At 60.8% G+C, this 16,423-nt stretch overlaps 1 protein-coding gene across 3 annotated transcripts; it reads right to left on the reverse strand.

The window, feature by feature from the left end:
- Positions 1-8,742: 8,742 nt before the first annotated feature.
- Positions 8,743-14,435, reverse strand: VENTX (VENT homeobox). Of its 3 annotated transcripts, none has more exons than XM_088791731.1 (4): positions 12,086-14,435; positions 10,316-10,372; positions 9,699-9,859; positions 8,743-9,596 (listed from the first exon to the last, which is right to left on the reverse strand). In XM_088791731.1, exons 1-4 carry the CDS (start codon positions 12,321-12,323, stop codon positions 9,234-9,236), a joined length of 819 nt encoding a protein of 272 aa, XP_088647857.1. In that variant the 5' UTR covers positions 12,324-14,435; the 3' UTR covers positions 8,743-9,233. The 3 variants fall into 3 exon arrangements, with proteins under 3 accessions (XP_088647857.1, XP_088647856.1, XP_019583908.2); XM_088791730.1 differs by having other exon boundaries at positions 8,750-9,614; positions 12,086-14,432; XM_019728349.3 differs by lacking the exon at positions 10,316-10,372 and having other exon boundaries at positions 8,751-9,614; positions 12,086-14,431.
- Between the last annotated feature and the right edge of the window lie 1,988 nt (positions 14,436-16,423).

A 16,423-nucleotide genomic window follows, 5' to 3' on the forward strand; every position in this document is an offset into this window, starting at 1 on the left:
AAGGAGATGGGCCTGTCCCTGCCACCTCGGCTCCAGCGGCGCCTGCGGAAACGAGCATGGCCGCTGTGTGCTCAGGTGCAGGCCCTCCAGTGGCCGAGGGTGGGAAGAGCAAGATGGCAGAGTGAAGAGTGAAGCATGATGGGGAGTAGGGAGTGGGGCGTGGAGGGAAATGAGTGGAGCCTGACATTCTAGAATGGGTGGCCAGGTGCGGGCAGAGGCCCAGAGAGCAGTGTCCAGGCTCTCGGTCTCCCGTGGGAAGGTGCTGGCTCGGGAAGTAGACGGCTATCAGCTGTGACTACTTGGCCAGCAGCTGTTACCGGTCAGCCATTGGCCACTGGTGTAACTGCCATGGCTAAGCCAGCAGGCGCAGATTGCAGTTAGCAAGGGAGGCTGGTTGTTGGTAGGTTGGAACCATGTCCTGCATTCTTATGTGGGGAGTGGGACCAGAGACCCCACATGACACCAGGGAAAGCCACCAAGACTGGCTTTTGAGGAAATATGTGAAGAAAATGAGGGGGCTGGTTGTTCAGACTGAGGAGCAGTGGGTGCAGAAGGCCTGGGACGGAGAGCCAGGGGTGGGGATCACGAGGGGGAAGGCTGGCCCTGAGGAAGATGGGGGCGCGGGAGGGCGCCGGGCAGGCCAGAGGCTCCGCATTCCAGCAGGGAGGTCATGGCCACAGTGTAGAGGGGCCTGGGTGCAGGGAGACAGCCGGAAGCGCGTGTGGACGGGCAGGTACACGCGCTGCAGGCAGTTGGCAAAATGATGCCGGGAACAGGCTGTCAGAACCTAAGGGGTTCACAGGACGGCCTTGAGTGGCTAAATGGCCACTTCTTTTCTGGATTCTTCCAGTGCCCATCAGCCACACGCTGTTCTGTGACGGGAGGAACGAGCATCTTGCGGTTCTCGGGGGCCGGCTGCTCCCCATGGGTCTGACCCATTTTCAGCTGTCCTGCCGCAGAGACTCTGAAAAGGACACACGTTCTAAAAAGAGAAAAACACCTCAGACGTCCATCGAACCTGGTGGCCAAGTGTGGACCGACCACCTCAGGGTATCCTGCTGCGTTGGCCTCGCCCCGCAGGAGAAATGAAACCCCTGGCCCAGCAGCCCTGGCAGGGTGGCTTGACTCCAGGGGAGTGGGGACCCCAGGCCCTGACCCCTTTGCTAGCCCCCCATGTCCTCAAGGGTCTTTGTCTCCTTCCCCTCGCCCTCCACAGTGTAACGGGCCGAGCGGTGTGGTAGAGTGGTACCTGCTCTCTGTGACCTCACTCTAGCCCTCAAGCCAGTCAATGGCTGCCCAGGCAGAGGGCAGGCCCAGAGGTCAAGGAGGGGGGGCTGCAAACGGGGGTGGGGGTGAGGGGAGGACTGAGTGTGGGCAGGATGTGCACGCTAGACACCCCACAGTGGCAGTCACCTGGATATGCAGGCCACACCTAGACCCCTGCCCTGGGTGGCACTATGCATGCAGACCACGCCAGGCAGGTGGCCGGTGGCTGTCAAGCCCTGTCTGCGGTCCCAGAGGAAAGCCCAGCCTCTCAGGGATGGTTTGACTCTCACCAAGTCCTCACGCGCCCTCTGTTCTGCCCCTGAGCCCCGCTCTCCTGCCTTGATGTGTGTCAACACTGCCCAGCATGACCCACTCCCATCTCCTGTGGGGGAGGGAGGGGGAGACTCTGCTCACCCACATTTCCAGGACCTGCAGCCTCTGAGCCCATCCTCAGGTCCCCCACGCCCTTCATCACTGCACCCCACTCAGACCCAGGTCCAAGTCCACCTCCCAAACCCACGGGTTCTCACACAGGCACCATAAGTGCACACATATGCACATGCACACATTCAGCCCCCAGATCCCTTCCTCACCTCCCCCCCATGTCCCAGCTCTGACCCTCCATGCTGGGCCAGCAGTGGCCCTGCCTGACATGTTTTCTGTGACCCAGAACTGCCTAAGGCAATAGGGTCCTGGGTCCATTTGTACTTCCCACCCCCACCATGGTCAGGGGCAGAAAGTCTGCCCGAGCGACTGGCCAGGGGCTCCCTGGAGAGATGCACCCCATGGCCCCCACCGGCCCTACCAGACAAGGGAAGTGGGAAGGAGACCCTTGAGCTGGGAGGGTGTTGGTTCTGACCCTGGCTGGCCCTTGTCCCCGGAAGACAGGCTCACCCTGCTGCTCTGGGCCTCGGCTCCTCCTCAGCAAAGGGGGGTGGTCCCAGGCTGTGTTCCTGATCCCGAATTGACCCCCCCCAGGCCACTGCCAAGGGGCCTGCCACACCTGTGGGGACTCTGGGGTCCTGAGGACCTGCAGGGATGGTGGGCAGTTCTGTGAAGGCAGTGGCTGCTACTAGGAGAAGCCTGACGGTGACAGGTCCCTCCTCAAATCTGGGAGAGAGACCCTCCAGGTCCCTGGGACATGGACAGTAGTGACTATGCTGGGGCCAAGGCCAGGGCCTGGGGACCTGGGCTAAGGCTGGTGCCTGGACCCAGGGGGAAACAGGCAGGAGAGGGGTGGGCTGAGCACGTGTGTGCACGTGTGGGTGTGCAAATATGTGTGCACGCCTGTGTGACCCTGCAGCGACCCAGGCTCTGGGCCAGGTGCTCAGAGGGGCTCCCTGCGGGCCGGGCTGGGTGCCGGGGCCTCCAGGTCAGCAGTTTGGATGAAGAAGCCACAGTTCTTGCTCAGGACGGGGGCTCCTGGGCAGGGCCATCTGCATCGTGGCCTTGGAGGGCAGGACAAAGTTCCCATGGCTGGGCGAGTGTTCCTGATATGCAGGGAGAAAGAAAGAAAATATCAAGAAGCCACAATTATCTCCCCAGGAGGGAGTCACACAGACCAGCCTTGAAACCCTGACGCAGAGGCAGGGGCCTCCCAGGGCCCAGGCTTAACTCTTCGCCTCCCTCCCACCGCTCCCTGGGGCCCATCTCAGGCCCCTGCCCGACCAACACCCTGCATAGCCCAGCCTGGAGCACAGGTCGTGGGGACCCAGCACCCACAGGGCTTCCCACGGGTGCCCAGGCACACAGGAGCCTGTGACTTTCCCGAGACAGCCCAGCCCAGGCTGCTGCTCAGGAAACCCCATGCCCACGCCTCAGAGAACCGTGGGCATCTCCGCCTGCCACCTCGCCTTTCCCCCAGCACACAGGTGCCCTCTCGAGGCCCAGACCTGGTGTGCCGTCACCCCAGCTCTCTGAGCCCACACCGTTTCCATAAACGGGGTGTAGGGGTGACAGAGTTAGCAAATAAATGTTCAGGACCCAGTTAGATTCCAATGATCAACGATCATTTTTGAGGTGAACATGTCCTCTGTTGCTGGGTGTGCTCAGTGCAGGGACCCACCAGCCAGGTGGGTTGCTGCCTGTCCTGCTGTGAGTGGGCCTTGGGGAGCTGTCTGCTCTGAGAGCGCCCTTGTAGGTCTGTCCAGAGCCAGTGCTTCTGTTCCTCTGGGGGACACCTGAGAGTGAGACTGCCGAGTCACGGGGCACACACACACTTAGCCTTATGGCTCCAAAAGCATTGGCCATTGTCAGCATCTGCCTGACAGGTGGGGAAACTGAGTCCAGGAGAGGCCTGCACAACACAGCTGTGGCGAGCTGTGATCTGGGCCTCAGCCACTGACCCTGCCTGGCCTGCCACTTGGGACGGGGAGAACAGCAGGGGACAGTTACTCGGGGAATTGCAATGACACCAAGGGGATGCAGGGTAGGCTGGGAGCCAGTGCAGATACAGAGGTCCCTGTGTCCCATAGTCCAGCGGGCAACATTGGGAACGGGTCTGGAGAGTCCACCAAGGGTTAATGACAGGCTACCTTCAGGGGCTGGCAGCTGAGGCCTGAGCTCAGAAGACAGCTGTGGGAGCCCCACCCCCACCCACCGGAATGGAGCAGAGGGAGGGAGCACCAGCTCTGAAGGCCACCCCTTATCGTCCGTCCGTCCACTCCAACTCACTGCCAAACACGTCCTCCCAGGGCCCACAAAGATACTCTGTCTTGTAGGCAAAGGGAGGGCAGGGCCTGGCATGTTCGGTGTTACAGGGGCCACTCTGGGGGTCCACAGTGCCCAGGTTTTGGCTGGCCCCAGCAGGGAGCCCTGTGCCAGGTGACGGACCAGGACACAGTGCCTAGGGCCTGCATGCCCTCTGAGGAAAGCTTCCTGGGGGCCAAGTGCTGGCTGGAGGCCCCAGGAGTGGTGGGCAAGACCCCACGTGAGCTGGAGCCCTGCTGCTTGCTTGTCTGGCCTCCTAGAATCCAGCCCAGGAGGACCGTCCTCCCCTCCACTGTGCTCCTGCAAAACTCTGGCCTGGGTCCCCTGCCAGGTAGAGCAGGGCTGTGTGGCCCAGTGTTGGGTCTCAGTGGAAGCACTGAGTTCGGAGACTGGTGGGCGTGTGGGTGCTCCTGTCAGGCAGCCAGTGGCCCCAGCGTCTGTCTACCTGCTGGGTGGGGCCTCCTGGCCTCAGCTCTCTGGCTGAGTCCCTTCCATCACCTCCTGCATCTGCAAAAGAGGCATGGGGTGGGGGCTGAGACCCTGGGGGTCAGGGCTCTCCAGGGGCCACAGCCAGGTCTGCGCCTGTCCCACATCTGCCTCCTCCCTCTGACCAGCTCCGCACGGCAGCCAGAGGGAGGCTCCTGGACCCAGAATCTACTGTATCACCCACCATCATCACCTGGCTCCCCATGGCCTTCTGGACACACAGGGAGTGCATCCAGCTTTCTCCTCCACTGGCCTCCCATCCAAGCCCTGCAGGCTCCAGCTGTGGGAGACCAGGATGCAGGACAAGCCCTTTGGACCCTCAACTTCAAAGGGAAAGGCAGGGGCAGGGGCCCCTAGAGGGTGGGTTGGGGGCCACATGTTGAGACTGGGGTTGGAAAGGGCCAGAAACACTTGCATTGCAACCCTCAGTGTCGTGGGGTCCCTACCTGCCACTGCCGCCATCATTTTTACACCCCTGTGGATTTTAAAAGTGTTTTATACCAGTGCACACCGATTTCATAATCAGGAAAAGAAGTTTAGGAAAAGGAAAAGCACGGCGGTGCCCGAGGACGGCCCAGGGCCTCTCCCCACCCCTGCTGCCCTCTCTGTCTCCATCTGTTTCTTGCCTCCTCCTGCCATAGGCCCCCGGACCCAGGAGCCCAATGTCAAGGGCAACAGCGCTCTCCTAGGAGCCCTGGGAAGCAACTGAGGGGACAGTTGCTTGGGGGAGGGGAGAGTCAGGACAGGGTGGGAAGGGGGAGGCCCTGCGCAGGGGCCAGGAGGCAGGAGGGGGCCTCAGTGTCAGCCCAAGGGTAGGGTCAGTATGCAGCTCTGCTCTAGGGCCTCAGTGAGCGTGAGCTGGTGAGCCTGTCTGAGCTTTAGAACGGGCCCCTCCATCAAGGCCTGCCCTGCCCTCTCCAGCAGAGGACAGGATCCATGCCCCCTGCCGCCCCAGGAGGTTCCTGCCCTGCTGACCCCCTGGTCTCTCTACTCCTCTGCCCCCCTTGCACAGAGCGGTGGTCGGAAGTCCTGGTCAGCGTCTGGTGGGGCTGCACACAAGCCCCTGGTACAGGCAGCACAGTGGTCCATTGTCCCGCCCGTGCAGGCTCTGCAGCTTCTGTCACACCCCTGGGCCCAAACAGGGGTCCTGGCCATTGTGGGAGGGGAGGGGTATCAGGAGGGTCTGAGCCAGGCCGGCAGGGGCCCAGGCATGTCAAGGCACATGGATGGTCACACTCTCTCACCTGGTTTCCCTCACCTGTCCACCTGTCTTTGCCCACCTAGGAGCCCACCACTTGGTTAGAGATATAGATGCAACCGCCTGACAAGCCCCCACCCCACGGGGGGGGGGTAAGAGCCAAGGGGCTGCTGCAGACGTACACACTCGGACACACACATGGACACACATGGACGCACACAGACATATGGACACACATACACGGACGCAAGGACACACATGGATTCAGGCCTCAGGGCAGTAGGGCAGGAAAGGTCCTGGCAGAGCAGCCTCTGCAGGAAGGACAGGAAAGGCAGAGCTGACCACCACAGGCCAAAGGGAGGGCAGCGGGCTGTGGGTGCCAGTGGCAGGACTACCCCAGGACCCCAGAGACAAGTGTGGGAGCTGAAGGCCACTCACTTTCAGACTCAGGCCACCACTTCTGCCACTCCCCACAAGCCAGGAATTCCTGTGAACAGTGGCGGACAGTCACCCATGTGGACCCGGCCACCCCCTAACTCCAGTAAGCACACAGGGCACCTACTTCTACACACACAGGAGCTGAGCTGCCCTGCCTGGGCCCCTCAGCCTGGGGGCACCTGCCTGGGAGACGGTGGTGTGTGTGTGGTCTCTCTGTGTGGGCAGCTGTGGGCCTTGCATCAGCTGTCCCCTAGGTGCTGTCTCCCTCTCTTGTCTCTGCATTTTTACCCCCAAGACTGCAGGGCCCCTGCCCTTCCCTGACACGCTCAGGGGCTCTGGGAGCAGAGCTGATACATGTCAGGTGTGTATGGCCCCTGAGAGCGCCCCCCCCCATCCTCTGGGCAGACTGGTGGGGGTGGGGGGGGTTCCTGGGGCTCTGTGCCCCGGGCAGTGGGGCGGGAGGCTGGAGGAGCTGCTGCCCACAGCTGGGAGCGGGGAGGGACACCCCGTGTGCATTTTCGGGCCCTGACGCAAGCAGTTGCATGTGGGGAGATAAGTGCTGGCCAGGGCTGGCCCTGTCCCAGGGCCCTGCCAGCAGCCCCCAGCCCCGTGGGCCTTCGGCCGCCCGCCGGTGGGACGCAGATCAGCGCTCAGCTCAGAGCAGGTCTTTGTGCCCCGATCTCGCAGGCGCGGGGGTGGACAGGGCCTTGGCCGGCGCAGCCTGCAACCACACGTGACAGCTGCTGCCCTGTGTGCTGGGCGCCAAGGTCTCTGCCGCGCATAAAGGGGGCGTGTGGGCCGGAAGCGGCAGAGCCCGGCGCTCAGCAGACGGCTCTGCTCCGCGCTCTCAGGCTCCGCTCGCCTCGCAGGCTGCCCAGGACCTGAACGGGAGGCAGGACCAGGTAAGGGAGAGGCTCACGGCCACGGGACCCCCGCCTCTTTTTCGCAGCCCCTCCTGCTGGCCTCGCAGGAGCCTCGCAGGAGCCTCGCAGGACGGCCGCCCCGGCCCAGCCGCGCCTCCACCGCGTCTCGTGGTTCCTTTTTCCTATGCATATACTTCTTTGAGGGTCTGGCCTAAAGAGGTGTAGCGCATGGGAAAATGGGGTGACGAGGTCCTCCTCCAGACGCACCTGCATCGTGACCCGCCTCCACTCTCCTGGGACCTACGGGCTTCCTTGCCCCGCCCTCGGGCAGGGGTGGGTCGCATATCGAAGGACGCGATTGGGAACCTTTGCTGCTGAGGGTGTGCCCTGGAGGTCCAGGTCCCACCCCCATCTTCGCCCCCAAGGAGCCCCTGTGACAAATCTCCCCCGGGAGGCCCTGAAGAGAACCTGGGCCAGCCGTCTGAGGCCACTGTCCCGGGCTGGGTCTGGGGCCACATGGATGACCAGACCATGTTGTGGAGACTGGAGGGTGTGGCACAAATGCCAGCAGAGGTCGTGGCGGGTGATTTCTGCTTCTTCATGCTTTTGTAATAATGCTCGATTGATGTCCTGAACATAAAAATGTCAATAAAGCCAACTTCCTGTGAACTTGAGTGTGAGGTTTGACATGAGTTTAAAACCAAGCTGCCCGCTTGTGCCCTGTTTCCTCTCGTTGGAGCTGGTGGGTCACATTAGTAAGTGGTCTTGGGAGAAAAGAAACCAGAGACCCTCAGGAGGGGAATGAAACGACTCCTGGGCACATGCCTGGGGGGGGGGGGTGTGTCCTCATGACCTTCTGATAACACACATCACCGGAGGTGGGACACCCCCAGGGTGCCTGGTGACAGATGGTGGTGATGGGCAGGCCAGGAATGCCAGGGCCTGACCACTAGGGCACAGTGTGCCCCAGCACAGACGTCTCGGCTAGCTGGGAGTCTGTTCTTAACTTCCTGGTGAGGAAAAATGGACACGGGCTCCCATGAATTGTCGACCATCATTGCTAACCAGTCCAGCAAAGAGGGCGATTAGCTGATTACAGGAACCCCTGTGTCAGCGGCCCCACCCAGAATGGCCTCTCCCCGAATCTGTGCTAGGAAGCAGCTCCTCCCTCAGAGGCCAGCCTCCTGTGGGAGGGAGGAGTGGGCACAGCAGGGGCTGCAGCACCAGGAGACCCTCCCCCTGACAGCCCCGCCCTCCCATCCGTCCTTCCTCACTAAGACTGGGGGTTGGTTGTGCTGAGCACCGTGAAGCTGCCTGTGGGACCTGACAGCAGGGGAGGGAAGCACATATTGCAGCACCTCCAGTGCATAAACCCCACCTGCAGAGGCCGAAGCCCATGTCCCTGAACGGCAAGCCCTGGTTGCAGGCACGGTGGGGCAGGAGCCAGGGAACCAAAGGCTCTGCCTCACTCTCCACTCTTATCCTGACAGCAGCTGCATGGCACGGCCCTCAGAGTCACCGCAGTGGGGGCAGCATGCACCTCCCCCAACCCATCCCCGACTGGCCTTGTGGGTCACACGCTTCCCCCAGCCTGGGGTGGGGTTACTGGTCGACAGCTCCCTGTACAGGGAGAAAAGCACGGGGTCCCCCTGGCCAGGCAGTCAGTGTCCTGGAGAGCTGTAGTTTAAAAATCACTGTAGCAGGGGGTGCAGTTACCCCAAACGCCTGAGGGAGCGGCGGGGGCTGAATCTATTCAGCAAGCTCACTATGTCCACTCTGATTGTTGGGTTTGTGGGGGTGTCCGGGAGTGGCTGCTGTGACACCCCTTCTGGGCCCCCCGCCCCTTGGATCACAGCCTGGGCACCAAAAACTGGGGGACTCAGGGTGGGGGTGTGTGCCTTGGGAGAATGGTCTACCTTGGTTTTTCCTAACTAGAAAACCAGTTTTTCCGACACCTTCTACTGAATAAATTATCCTTTTATCACATGCTAAAAACCCAGCACAGAACAAGTCCACTTCTGGCTTTCGACTCCCTGAATGAAGCTTCTGGTAGCTTTCAGTGAAGGAGCAGCTTTAAGACATCTTCAGCTGTAAACCTTCAGCGTCTTAATGCAGGTCAGGGTCCCGGGTGGATGAGCACAAGGCCCCCACAAGGATGTCAGTGTGACATCAGTATAAATGGGGAACGTCTGTCTGGCCAGGTAGAGGCCAGGCGTGTGTGTGACGGCCCAGCACATGACACCAGTTGCAGGCTTCTGGGCTGCCATGCTTCCTCAAAAGGCATTCCCGGTCTCTGGCAGGACACACAGGCCCCAGGGCCCCCTGGACAAGGCCGGGCCCAGTGTGTGCACCTGGGTCCCAGGGTCTGGGAGGCAGCAGAGCAGAGGCTGCCTGCCACTTGGGGCCCACGCTGAGGCCACGGAGACATGCTCCACTTGGCAGGGGCCCCAGAAAGAGCCAGGAGGCTGTGCCAGCACTGAGGGCCCAGGCAGGAGTGCCCAAGGGTACAGCAGCTGCAGGCCGCTGCCCAGAGCAGAAGGTGGTGGGCAAAAAGCCAGGGGAGTGTAGAGAGCTCCAGGGAGGGGGGCGTTCGGCTGTGAGTCCTGAAGTTGGCGTTTGTGTTTCATCCGGCGATTCTGAAACCAGGTTTTTATCTGTGGGGTAAACATGATCCGAGTGAGGGGGACAACAAGCCATTGCCCTACCCCAACGTGGCCCGCATGGCCCAGAGGCCTCACCTGAGCCTCGGACAGCTGCATCTTCTGGGCCAGCCTCCGGCGCTCCAGGGGGCCCAGGTAGCGCTGGTGCTGGAAGGAGCTCTCCAAGGTGCTGACCTGCTCGGCCGTGAAGGCCGTCCGGACGCGCGGGGGCCGCGTGCTGTCTGCTTCCTTGCTCAACCCTGGGAGAGGACAGAAGGGCACTGAATCCATTTGGCTACAGCTGAGGCCCACATGACCCGTGGCCCTCACTTGGCGGGTGCCAGAGCTCTGTGACTGCAGATGGCAGGCACAGAGATAAGAACATGACTGGGGTGTCAGGAAAAGCAGACCGCCTTCCCTTGCCTCACTTTTAAAAACAGCCTCCACTGCTCTACAGTCCCACTAGGTGTTGGCACAACTGTCAGTCAAGGTGACAGCCCCACCTCCCAGACAAGTGTGGAGACGTGGTTCAGGACACTGGCAGGGATGTCGCTACTGCAGAAGGATGACAGAGATGGAACAGCAGTTCTGGCACAGACCCTTCACCCGCTGCCCCAGAGCACCTGGTCCCTTTCTGAAGGGTGACGTCCACTGGCCCCACATCCACCCAGAAAGCAGTTTCTTTTGCCTGCAGACAAGGAACTCCCTTCACTCACCAGGTGAGGGCTGGGTGGCAGTGAGGTGGAACCCATTCGATGCAAAGGCCTGAGGGGCTGGGAAAGCAGCCTTAGTTACCATGAAGCAGGCTGTCACGATCTGTGTGTCTGGCAAGTCTGCTTTTGAGATAGGAAGTCAGCTTCCTAGTGTTGAGTTAGTCAGAAAGGTCAGCTGCTGGAGCCCTGTGTTTCACAAATGTCGGCCCTCAGGTACCACCTGGGGGCCACCGATGGGCACAGAGCCTTGGCAGGCAAGCCATAAAGATCCGCATTAGCAGCAACAAGGGACTATCCCTTTCACGGCACATGCGCAGTAAGGTCAAGCATATCCCTAAACTGACCTTTCCCTAATTTAAATATTAAAAATCACGCCCAGGGGTGGAAACTTATAAGGCTAAATAGAGGCACGCAGGAAGAAGCGTGTAGCCGCACTGCGCAGGCGCCAAGAAACCCCGCCTCCACAGGCCTGTACACAGCTTTACCCCGCCCAGCTCCCTTCAAACCTGCCCCAACTTCTCTCGGAGAGCCGCTGGAACCTTCCCTTTCTCGGTGTTGGTTCCCTTGTGCACAAGCTTAATAAACCTTTGCCTCTTGCCTGAAATTTCTTGTGATCTCTCTGATTTCCATCCTGGGAAATTGCAAGAACCCCGGGCGCCGGTAACACTTTCTAATTTCTAAATGAGGAGATGGGGGACGGCACTGAGCACCCCCACGTGGTAAGGTCAGCCGGTGTGATGTCTTTACTTAACACAAGTCTGACCAAGATGCCATCGGTTGTTTTAGGGGCAGCAGGTTTTACAATATTCGTTTTAACACTTACCTGGAAGTGTTCACCAGACAAGAGGCGCACACACTGCCTAAGGACGAGGGGCTGGGGTGCTGGAGCCTAAGTGGTCAGCATCAAGGGCTCCGATGCAGGGTGATTGGGTTTTGGAGGGGCTACTGGTTGCAGAGAATAAATTTTAAAATTCACCTCATCAAAGTACAAAATTACTCCATAAAGATTATTTAAACTTTTTTAAAGATGAAAACTTAGATAACATTAACCCCCACTTTCAACCATGCCGGTCTTTAAACCTAAACCAATGATTAAGTCACAAAGAACAAAAACAAACCGAGAAAGTGCCATCAGCAAACGACAAAGGGTCAGATAAGGCTCAGGAGCTACCGAGACCTCCCAGAGCTGAACGGCGGAAGGCGGAGAAATTCACAAATTCACACATGCAGAAACGCAGAGCCTGTGTCTTCAGGCAGAGTCCTGGCTGCCCCTGAACCAAACCTGCAGGATTGCAGGTGGACTGTGGACTGGCCAAAGCCTAGACGTCAAACTGAGGTGCCAGCTTTGTGGGGGGGACCACAACCACCCCCATGACTTGGACAGGTGTCACAAGCTTTAAGGCATACTTATCTGTGACCCTGTGACACTTGTAGAAATGGGTCCAGGATGATTATGGATGTAAAAACCAAGTGCACAAAGGTGCTAACATCGGTGTCCCCGTGCGGACCCGTGGGGCAGGCCTGGGCGGAGGCAGGGAACCAGCCCCTCTAGGAGGAGGCTGGAGGAGCCCCAAGGGTGAGGAGGGAAACCCCTTGTAGCTTGTGCTTCCGAGGGGAAGCTTTCACTTGCCAGAGGGTAAGGTGGGACCCCAACCCCGGCCCTTGGGTCCCTTGTCCCACCCAAGCTCACGGGATGTGGCAGGGGCATGGTTCGCCTCCAACTTCCACCCCAATCTGGGAAGGGACCCCCCCCACACACACTCCCAGACCTACCAGCTGTGGACGTCCCTGGCACAGACGCTTCTGAGGACTTCAGCTCCTCCATGCCCACAGTCTGAGCGGTCTCCCAACTGCTGGACACCCTGGCTGGGACAGAGAGCTCCCCCCAGGAAACGTCACCAGGTCTAGAGGTGTGCAAGCGCCCCGCATGGCTACTCTGGGAGAGCCAGTCCACACAGCCAAAGCTCGAGTTCTGCTTTCGGCTACCGGGCAGTGTGGAGGAAGGATGCATGACTGGGTGGTGGGGGCCAGGCGTGGGGTCTGCTGTGGGTTGGGTGGCGGGCGGGGCAGGCTGAACACTGGATCCGCCTCAGGTTTAGCAGGGCAGGGCTGCATTTATAAGCTCCAGAGAAGCGGGTGGGAGGTGGGTTTGCAGAGATGGCTCAAATCCCCCCAGATAAGTAGCATCTAATTGCCTTCAATTCAGAGGCACAAAGGAGGCCATTCACACCTCCCCCGGCTCCAAGATGTCTGGGGGCGGGGCGGGGCTGCGGTCAATGGTTAAGGGAGCTGTGGTGGCTGGGGACTTGTTACATCCTTTCATCTCTCCCCACCCCCACCAGGACTGGCCTAGGGAGCAGGAAGGTGAGGATGGGCCCCTCCCACCTCTGCTCCCAAGCTGGGGCCTTGTCCTGTGGGGTGCCAGACCATCTTCTCTCCCCTGGTTGGTTCTCCAACCTGCCCTGTGGGTCTGCAGTGCTGAGGTGACAACAGTGCAATTGAGAGAGGTCGCTTCAACTTGGGGGAGTCGGCATCCTGCTCTCAGGATGGGGTGGGTTCGACCAGTGTCTGCTGTGTCCAGGCTGTCTGGCTGGGTAGGAATGTAAGGCAGGCATTCCTGGTAGGTGACTGCTACAAGCCAGGCATGGCAGGGAGGGTCTGCTCCAGGCTCCCACAGGCCCTTCTGTCTCGTCACTCCCAGCCCCTCTGCTGGGTTTCGTCCCGGTGCCAGATGTTGCCTCCAGATTTGGGTGACACAAAGGAGGAGGGGGTCTGCAGGGTCAGGGCTGGGGCACCTCCCTGCGCTGCTCCCAGGAGGAATCCAGCAGGAAGGCCAACAGACTCACCACCTCTGGGACAGACTGTAACTCAGTTGCCACTTTTGGGACAGGGGACTATGGAGCTTGAGCTTCAGGGGAGTGCCTGGACGTCACCCTGTCCCTGTGGCAGCTTCTCTCCTGAACTGGCCAGGTCCCGTCCAGGGCCCGGCACTCTGGGGGAGGCAGCAGGCTCAGCCGGGTGGACACAGTGCGGTGGTTGCCCCTCTAACCAGGCTGGCCCAGCCTCACCGGGACCTCTCTCCCAACCTTGGCCGACCGCATCTGTCTCCTGGACAAGAACCGGCACAAGCATACGGGTGCGTTTGAAGCAAAAACCCACCGCCCGGATCTGAGCACCCCTCGAATGCCGGCTAGGAGTCCGCGTGCGTCCCCGGGGGCCGGAGTCGGGTGCAGGCGCTGGTCCAGTCCCTGAGCCTATGCCGGGGCTTTGGTGCAAACAGTTGGGTCAGCAGCTTGGGCTCCTGGGGCGCAGGCGCCAGTCTGGGCCGGGCACCGACGTCCACCCCCGCGCCTCCAGCCCGCGGAATCAGAGGGCCCGCGGGCCTCGCCCCGGGATTAACACCCCAGCCCCGCCTCCCCAGCATCTCGGAAGGGAGGGGCTAGGGATGTGGGAGCCGGACTACCACAGGCACTGCGGGAACCGGCCCGCGTTGGCCCGTGGTCTGGGTGAAAGGTCGGGGACCGACCCTCTGACTCGGCTGTTCCTCCGGCCCCTGCACCGACTGCATTCGGTCACTGGACTCCGCGGGATGAAGCTAGGGATTTGAATCACTCGCCACGTGTCGTAAGAGCTGCAGCTCGTGATCAGCGGGGCGCCCCCCACCCCACTGCACAGGGACCACGGACGCGGGTGTGGCAGGCTCCTGGCGCCAACACGGTGTGGCTGTTCCGCTACCTGGGGACAGAGGCCCGTCCGGTGGGGGCCTGTGCAGAGCTCCTCCGGGACAGACGGGGTGGGGGTGCCTCACAAACCTGGCAGAAGGAAATATCCCCCCAGGATAGCTCCACGTTCTCAGAACAGGCCTCTAGATAAAGAGCCACATTTCCTGGGATTGCCCAGCTATGCGCCCAAAGCTGTAATTTAGGAAATGTCGGCGTTCACGCGCACCGCTTCTACTCTTGGCATCTGACCATTTCTAGTCTTTAGGGCCGGGCCTTTGGCCTCTCGACCACATACCCACACCTCCCGGAGCACCCCCACTAGTGCTGCGCGACTTCCTGTCTAATCCCGGACTCTCTAGCGGCCCTCCGCCTTCACTTTCCCAGATTCCCGCGCCCCCCCCCCCACACACACACCTGAACACCCCTCCCGAGTCCAAAGGTGACGGCGCTTCCGCAGGTCAGATAGCACCCCTCCTTCCGGAGTCCTCCCCTCCAGCTCCAGGCTGCTGGCCCCCTTCCTGCCCAGCGGTCCCTCCCGCATTGCCTTCAGCCCTGCCACGGGCTCCGGCACGCTGTCTGCTCACCTGGCTAGCTCCTGTCCACTGGGGTCTCCCGTCCCCTTCTGTAGTCTGGGTCCCTCCCTCTAACCCGGCTGCTCGAGACAGTGACAGCTGTCACCCATGCCTGGCCTCGGCTTCCTCACTGGGCTTTGGATCAGCGTTGGGGATGCCGCGACCTTGGCCTTCCCCTGGCTCTGGGACCCGCACTCCGGGTTTGCTACCCCGCAGCAGCTCCGAGGCCGTCTTCCTCTGAGACCCGTGATTGCATGCGGGCGTGGCTTGTGCGCTCGGCCGCGGGCCTCTATGTCGGGGCGACATACCCCCAAACCCCGCGCCTGCAGGAGGCGGAGTCGCCTCCCACCTGTACCCGCGGGTGGCGGGGCCTAGAGCTGAACGGTGGACGCGTCCCCCACGCTCTCAGTGCCGTCTGTCACTCGGAGGCCCAGCAGTCCCGCCCCAACACGCTTCCAAGCTCACCCCTCCCACCACGGGATTTCCGGCGTCCCGCACCTGGCCCTGGGCGCCCGCAGTCTCGGGCCGTCCCATTCTCGCCGTCGCTCACTCCGGCCCGCCAATCCCTCCTCCACCGCGGACCACTCACGGGATCGGCTCCTCCCCCTCCGCTACGGCCACGCCCCTCCCTGCTGCCTTGCCTTTCACAGTCCCCTTGGACCCCTCCTCCTTGGGTCCCCCAACTGCTTTTTTGTGGGAAGATCCAAGGTGTGAGTGTGGGGGCAAGGTGGGCATGACCCCACCCCAGCTGGGTGAGTCTCAGGAGAGAGCACCTAGTGGGTGGAGGTGCGGGTGTCGAAGTCCTAAGGCGGCAGGTGTGATTAGGTAGCTCCCCTCCCCCCACTCTGTGAAGGGTTGCCCCTGGGGACGGGCTCACTTCTGCCTACCTGTCGGAGTCTCCCTGTCCGTTGGGTGGGCGCCTCTCCCACGTCCCTCCTTTCCTAGGGCGCCCAGGTCCCTCTCCCCAGGGCAGAGCCTCTTTGCCTGCTGCCGCCACAGGAGACGTGGGGAGTGGGCCCTGCCCCCCCCTGCCCACCTCCATCCCGCCCTTAGAAGGATGGACTGGCAGCGGCAGGTGGGCGATGGGAAGGGCTTCACCGCTCCCACAGGCGCCGGAGGCCAAACGTGCTGTGGGAAGTGGGGGTTCCAGAGCTCTAGCAGAGGAACAGCCGAGACGAGGAAGAAGAACTGTTGGGGGGCGACCCATGGCAGGTCCCCCTAAGCCAGCTGCCAGCTTCTGGCTTAGGCCGGTGCTGCCAGCATCGTGCGTTAGAGCCACCCACTCAGGCCAGTGCTGGCTCTGCCCCGGAAAACACGCTCCTCTGAAGGAAAGGAGTGCGGAAGCGGAAGGGAACACGCGTCGTTAAGGACCAGCTGCGCGGGACGCCATTTAAAGGCACAGTAATGGAATGTGTTCTTTTTAAAAAGGATGAACAGATAGACATGAGACCTGTACAACTGTGCGATAGCGACATCAGGCCTGAATCGCCTCAGGTCACCACTGGAAGGTCTCAGACTTTGGTGAAAGGAATGGGATTTGGCGATCGAATTAAATGTAAATTTAAAGGCGATATTCTTTAGATAGGCCCTTAAACCAATGACAACGCTAGAATAGAATAGAATTTTACGTAAGGATTAAATGTGGAATCAGGTCCATTGTATCTCTAACTGTCTTGCAGACTGCTGACTTGTCCTTAATGATGTGTGCTCATAAACTGATTTAATCTAGGTTTAAAAACCAGTTTCTCAGTCGCACTGGTCACGTTTTGAGCTCAGTGAGCACACGTGGCTGTGGCAATGGACAGTGCAGCTCCCGA

This window comes from Rhinolophus sinicus, chromosome 15 (genome assembly GCF_057876585.1).
Source record: "Rhinolophus sinicus isolate RSI-liver-muscle chromosome 15, RSI-T2T, whole genome shotgun sequence".
Classification (NCBI taxonomy): domain Eukaryota; kingdom Metazoa; phylum Chordata; class Mammalia; order Chiroptera; family Rhinolophidae; genus Rhinolophus; species Rhinolophus sinicus.